We start from the raw sequence: 7,126 nt of genomic DNA, 5'->3' as shown, positions 1-7,126 counted from the left end.
ATTAACTGAACTTAACGATAAAGGGGCAAGTAATTATAGGAAAAATATAATGTTAGATAAGTAATTTAAAAAAAAATATAAGAGATAAAATAGTAATTAAACAATAATACAGGGGGAGAATAGTAATTATTATTTATTAAATCTCTGGAAGTATTATTTTTTTGCTAACCAGCTCTTAAAGTATTAATTTTATACTTACACGTGAATGGCGAATATGCCTTATGCTGAGGGAAAAAAATTATTTAAAAAAGAAAAGAAAACTTTATAGTAGGGAAAACCAATAAAGTAGCAAACGTTGCACATATGTATAAAATAATTTCCTCACTTAATTATGAAATCTGTAGGGCTATACTAATAGTATAATATAGGGATAATTATTAAATAATTTCCTCACTTAATTATGAAATCTGTAGGGCTTTACTAATAGTATAATATAGGGATAATTATTGTTGCCTTCTTGTAGTTTGATTTTATTACTGATAGAACCTTGTTCTTTACTAAATTACTATTGTCCCATTTCCTTATAACGGTGTTAAGTAGCCGTTAAGTTTGAATATGTAATGTCTACTTTGTCCTTCATTAAAATTAATAAATCAAAAGACGATGCTACCCCATTTATAAAAATCAGATTAAATGTCAATTTTAACCTAAACTTCAGTTATTTTGAATTAAAGAAATGGGCAAAATTGAAATTCGATTTCTTTAATTTATTTTGAATTCATTTATTTTAAATTAAAGAAATGGGCAAAATCCAAATCCGAGTTGGTTTCTCACATTCACTAAGCTTCATTTATTTTGAATTAGAGAAATGGGCAAAATCCAAATCCCATTTGGTTTTCTACCTTCACTAAACTTCATTTATTTTGAAAATATTTTAGGTGACATTCAGTTTTCAATTTGAGTTGAATTCGATTTTCCTTCCTCTTCGGTTTCTATTTGAGTTTTATTCAATCATTATTTCTTTATTTGGTGGTTTTTTTTCTTTCTTAGATTAAAACGGATTATAGTTATTATTTTCTCCACATTTAATTAAAGGTACTACTGTAACTTGACAACATGGAAAATAAGTAAAGAGATAAGTATAAAGCTATTTTGGGATTTTTGAGAAAATATAAAGATGCCACATCATCAGTAAACTGACGGAACTCAACTGTAGGGGGGGCATTAGTAATTGTATACAAAGTTAAAGGTTGGGTTAGTAATTTTGAAAAGTACAGGGGATACAGTAATAATAAAAACAAAGTATAGGGGGTAATAGTAATTATCCCTATAATATAAAAAGCACATCAATAGAAGGTGGAAGTGCAACAATCGTTAGTCAACTCTCCTATTGGTAGGGGTATCAATTTATAGCCCGAACCGTTAAAACAAAACCGTACAGGCCCGTTATAGCCCGAACCGGCCCAAACCGAACCTTAATGGGCCATAATTGGGCTGAGGATTGTGGAGCCCGCACCAACCTGAAACTGAACCGCAACATGTTTTGTAATTTTACATTAAATAGTATTTGAATCATTATATTACCATTAGGTAGTTGGTATAGACAATTAAAAAAATTAAGCATGAATTCAAAGATCAAATAGTCATTTTACTACTTAATATCTAAGTTCTTGATTTTTATAGAATGGGTGGGTTTTTTTTTTAATGGAAATTGACCAATAACAACTTTGTTTTCTATATAATTTTCGCTTTTGTTGTAGGATGCTCAATTGTTTCTTCTTGTTTTTTCTTACACACCATAAACCGTTAGTCAACCCGAATCTAAACCGTTAGTTAGCCCGGACCCAAACCGCACCAAACCGAAATCGGTCTGAAACCGTTATTTTGCTAATGGGTTGTGTTTGGGCTAGGTGTTTTTCAGCTTGAAACCGTTAGGCCCAGTCCCAAACCGCACCATTGACACCCTACCTATTGGGTATCAATCTGATTGGCAGTGGTAAGGGTGTGAATAGATAACCGAAATCTAATTTAAAATTTTTATTCATGCTTATTTTGAAAAAACCTTAATGTGTTTGAAAACTAATAGGATAAAAGTAAACAACTATCTCATTTTGACAAATTATTAAAAGCATGTACTCTACCTTTTTAGCAAAATTTGTTCTGTCCTTATTATTTTTCCAAATACCAATAATGTTGTACCATTTATTATTTCTTTAGTTATTTTTGCAAGGATAATTTAGACATTTTAGTCATGAATTATTATTAATTTTAATCCCTCTCTTAATTTTTCTCAGGATTTATACCTCTTTCAATCTCTCTCAAAGTCTGTAGCTCTCTATATCCCTCTCCCTCTCGAACTCTATTTGAATCTCTCTCTAAATTTCTCTGATGACCTCTTTCAATCTCTCTCAAAGTCTATGGCTATTTATATCCCTCTCCCTCTCGAATTCTCTCTGAAATTAGAAAATCTCTAAAATCTCATTATTTAATCTCTAAATTCTCTCTCCCTAAAATCTCTCATGATTTTCTCGTCTCTCCTCTCTCTTCACTGCGGGTAATCTCTCTCTCTTTGGGGTAACCTCTATTTTCCTCTCTCCAAGGATTCTCCATGTCTCGGATGTGCGGTCCATAAAAGAGAGAGGAATATATACAAATTTAGAGGATTGGAAATTTGTGCGTCTTTGGCACCTACTGAGGTTAGTTGCCGTTATTTATATGCATATCGGATTTCAGTGTGGTACCTACTGAGTTGGTTGCCATTAATTTACATGCATATTGGATTTTGCTGAATACACGTAGTTGTAGCAAACAAAACTGTCCCGTAAAAACAGCCTATATCAAGCTCATCTATCGCTCATGAGGTATTTGTTGTTACTGCAAATTCCTCTGCTCAAACCTCCTCTCTCATCTATCACACGTTCATCTCATCTTTCTCTTTTATATTGTAATAATAATTGCATCTCTCAATCTTTGAAGTATCATAAATTCAGCTACGACGACGACTCTATTTCCATCCTTATATGTTCTTCTGATCTTTAGAATAGACAATTTCCTTCTTTCTTCCCTGAATCCAACACCAGCAGGGAGGAAATTCTGGAGTTCTCGAATAAGTAACACATATTTCAAGCACACAAAGGAACCAAGATGTTGGACATTGAGGCTCAGACTGTTAACTTAAATGAATCACAAGATCCAGAAATTTCCGCCATTTTTAAAGAGGCTAACCGTCCTGTCATTCTCAAGGTCCTTTCTATTTCACCTTCTATGAGTTAAATTCCTTTTCTTTTTTCCCCTTCCTACTAATCATCAACAAATGATATCAATTAACATCAATCTTATGTTGCAGTTTGAAGATGTTGTGTACAGGATCAAGACTCCAAAAGGAGGATTATTGAGTAAAAATTCGAACACAGAGGAGAAGGTGATCTTGAAAGGCATAACAGGTGCTGTATCACCAGGGGAGATGTTAGCCATGTTAGGTCCTTCAGGTAGTGGCAAAACAACACTGTTAACTGCATTGGGTGGGAGACTTAGTGGGCACCTTGGAGGAACGATTACTTACAATGGCCAACCCTTTTCCAACCAAATGAAGAGAAACACTGGTTTCGTTACACAAGATGAAGTGCTCCATGCCCACCTAACCGTCTTTGAAACCTTAGTTTTCACTGCTCTTCTACGGCTTCCCAACAGCTTAACTAAAGATGAGAAGGTCATGCATGCAGAAGCAGTGATTGCTCAACTTGGGTTGTCTCGGTGCAAGAACAGCATCATAGGAGGGCCAATGTTGAGAGGAGTTTCAGGAGGAGAGCGCAAGAGGGTGAGCATTGGACAAGAAATGTTGATCAACCCAAGCCTTTTGTTTCTGGATGAGCCCACATCAGGGCTTGATTCCACCACGGCTCAACGAATTGTGTCGACCTTGTGGGACCTTGCACAAGGTGGAAGGACAGTGGTGATGACCATACACCAGCCTTCGAGCAGACTCTATTACATGTTTCATAAGGTTTTGCTTTTGTCAGATGGTAATCCTTTGTATTTTGGAACTGGAGCTGGAGCAATGGATTATTTCTCTAGCATTGGTTATGTCCCTTCACTCGCCATGAACCCTTCGGATTTCCTTCTTGATCTTGCAAATGGTACGTACATGAATCAGCCTCCTTTTAGTTTCACTTCCTTATCTTAATTTTCTTATTCTTTTGGGAACAACATTTTTTGAGAATTGGATTTCAGAAGTTGATGTGTTCGAAAAGGGGAAGAAAGAGATAAAACAGAAAAACACTAGGATATCATTATCAGGTGAAAAAATAAAATAAAATAAAAGAAGGTTTTAAAACCCTAAACTAGGTTTTGCACTTTTGTGGCACTGGAAAGAAAACAGATATGCATTGGGATAAGGTTGCTCTAAAGCGCAGAAAATAGGATTTTGCTTTAGGGACAAGGCAATGATGTTTCCTCTAATTTGAACCTGTAGGAGCCAGGGCACACAGATTGGTTAGTTGACTTTCTTGCTGTAACCTTCTAAGCTCAAGCTAATTTCCAAGATCTAGATACTAGATATCATAAATGATAACAAGTCTCCATGCTTTGAGTCAAGTTTCTATGAGGCGAGTGGGGAATTGCAATTTTCTACGTAGTCTTAATTGACCAAGTGAAGAACTTGGATTGCAGTAGCATTTCTCGGGCTGTAGGTTGTATTCAAAATTTCAAGCTTTAAGGAATGAGTAATTTTTGGGCCCAAATTGTTTGAGGTGCTTCTGTTCTTTTTGGGCATACGAGCATTTGGTTCTTTATTAAAATAAGTTTTCATCTATCTTTTGTAAATAGTCTCTCATATGTCAGACAAGGATAGAAGATTAATTTCCGATGTAATTTGTTTCTTCATCTTCATAGTGAAAACCCATCTTAGTCCACGTACATATCATCTTGTTCATGTGTGTTTCACCAATTTCACATCTTTGTTGTATAACTCTACTGTAAATAACTTCCTACTCACCCCCAAATATAGATACACATGCTAACTTGGTAGCGAAATTAATGAGAGTTACTGAATCAAAATCTTGCCCAATACCTTGTCAAGTTTGTTTTAGTAACTAACTAATACTAGATCTGGAGGAATTAATCCTAATACTTCATCAGGTGTTTCTTTGGATGGTAGAGAGGAGGAGGAGGACAAAGGAGCTGTGAAGGAGGCTTTAATCTCAGCTTACAGGAGCAATCTTGCTGACAAATTGAAGGAACAATTAAATGAAATGAGCAGTCAGGTTTCAGATGGAACGGACCATAAGAAATTTGATCAATGGTGTACAACTTGGTGGCAACAGTTTTCAGTGTTGCTTCACAGAGGAATAAAAGAGAGGAAGCACGAGTCCTTTTCAGGCAGCCAAGTCAGTCAGGTTTTGGTTGTTGCTTTCTTCACGGGGCTTCTATGGTGGAAATCCAGTGTGCACTTACAAGACCAGGTAAGAAATCCACAATCAGGTTCCTTGAGTTACACCTGCCTAAAATCCTAATCCCAATGTAATTACAAGTTTACCCCAGTACTAGTAATTGAACCAAACCCTGTTTCAATTATAAATACAACCAAAACCATAATTACATTGACCCACATAATACAAGACACCCAAATCCAACAGTTATGACATTTAATCTTGCTTTGATTCTGGTGTATGCAGGTTGGGCTACTTTTCTTTTACTCTGAGTTTTGGGGCTTCTACCCTCTCTTCCAAGCTATATTCACCTTCCCTCAAGAACGCATGATGCTCACAAAGGAGAGATCTTCAGGAATGTATAGACTTTCATCCTACGTCATGGCCAGCACTGTAGGTGATCTTCCCATGGAGCTTGTTCTCCCAACCATTTTTGTCACCATAACCTATTGGATGGCAGGAATGAAACCCACAGCAGGGAACTTCATAGGGACCTTGATGGTTTTGTTATTAAGCGTAATGGTTACCCAGGGCATGGGGCTTGCGATTGGTGCAATATTGATGGACCTTAAGTCTGCTTCAAGCCTTGCATCTGTCATAATGCTCACATTTCTTCTTGCTAGTGGATACTATGTGCAACACGTCCCTGCTTTCATAGCATGGATTAAATACCTATCCATCAGCCATTACACCTATAAGCTATTGTTGCAATCACAATTTAAACCCAGTGAAACGTACCAGTGTGGTACCAACACTACCTGCTTGGTTGGGGAGTTTCCAGGCATAAAGATTGTAGGGCTTGATTCGATGATTGTCTCTATCCTTGTCATGTTCTTGATGCTTGTAGGTTATAGGCTTGTTGCTTATGTTGCTCTCATGAGGGTAGGAGTGCCCCGTTAGTGACAAACTACATTGATTTCAGACATTTGTAAGCACTTGTCATCAGTGTCGAAATTTTTTGAGAAACTCGCCATGCAGATAGGGAGTAGTAATGAGAGCTGCAGATTTGTTCCGTTGACATGACAAAGAGGTTTAATTTCTTGAAATCCTTTTTACTTGTATTTGTCCTTTAGAGTAGACGAGATCTTAAGAATGATAAAAGATCTGTGTAATCATAATTTCTCGTGATTCCTGGTTCTACAGTTACTGATATAACCTCTGCACTGGTAAGGAATGTAGACATCAAAGGTATTAGTGAAAGATTCATATATGTTTGCTTGATATGAGAGTGGTTGCAGGTTCTCAATTGCAGATTTGGGGATATATCTTTTTTTTTTCCTTCTCAAAATGAACAAATGTAGTTGTTGCTTTATCAGAATTGCTCTGTCTTGTGTCTTAGAAGTAAATAATTAAGCTTAAAGCGTTGATACTATATTTTGGAAAAATCTTAGAACTGCCCTTAATATCTGAACTAAAACATGAATGTCACCATGCTTGTCATAATTGTCACCTAGAACAAATAATTAGAACGGAAACAAATCCATGCCTATTTTAGGCATGTAAACAAATCATAAGAATGTTTCATTCCCATGAATGCAGGATGATATTGTTTGAATACAGCTGAGTGCATTCTTAATTTTAAAAGGGGTTTCATTGGGAAATCCACCAACAAATGCAGGAACCGCCAATCGTTAAAATTCGCTGTTTGGTTTCCTAATCTTGAAACTTCGTAACCCTAACCCTATCAATTGAATTCATCTTGAATCACTGAATGTTAAGGTTTTGAGAAAGTAATGAATGAATCAGTGTTGAGTCAAGTG

At 36.1% G+C, this 7,126-nt stretch overlaps 1 protein-coding gene across 1 annotated transcript; it reads left to right on the top strand.

The window, feature by feature from the left end:
* The first annotated feature begins 3,084 nt into the window (after nucleotides 1–3,084).
* LOC149023739 (ABC transporter G family member 9-like) lies at nucleotides 3,085–6,266 on the top strand. The gene is made up of 4 exons (XM_089142843.1): nucleotides 3,085–3,183; nucleotides 3,287–4,076; nucleotides 5,077–5,399; nucleotides 5,613–6,266. Exons 1-4 carry the CDS (start codon nucleotides 3,085–3,087, stop codon nucleotides 6,264–6,266), a joined length of 1,866 nt encoding a protein of 621 aa, XP_088998969.1.
* Nucleotides 6,267–7,126: the final 860 nt, after the last annotated feature.

The sequence above is a fragment of the Hakea prostrata genome, chromosome 2 (assembly GCF_041222555.1).
Source record: "Hakea prostrata isolate BN-2017 chromosome 2, UWA_Hpros_2, whole genome shotgun sequence".
Classification (NCBI taxonomy): domain Eukaryota; kingdom Viridiplantae; phylum Streptophyta; class Magnoliopsida; order Proteales; family Proteaceae; genus Hakea; species Hakea prostrata.
This window is presented reverse-complemented; position numbering and strand designations above follow the sequence as displayed.

What these genes read in the sequence shown, in the direction of transcription:
- LOC149023739 (XM_089142843.1), top strand. Translation starts at nt 3,085, where the DNA reads ATGTTGGACATTGAGGCTCAGACTGTTAACTTAAATGAATCACAAGAT. An exon ending in ACCGTCCTGTCATTCTCAAG is followed by an intron (nt 3,184 to 3,286) that starts GTCCTTTCTATT and finishes CTTATGTTGCAG; the next exon opens with TTTGAAGATGTTGTGTACAG. An exon ending in GTGTGCACTTACAAGACCAG is followed by an intron (nt 5,400 to 5,612) that starts GTAAGAAATCCA and finishes TGGTGTATGCAG; the next exon opens with GTTGGGCTACTTTTCTTTTA.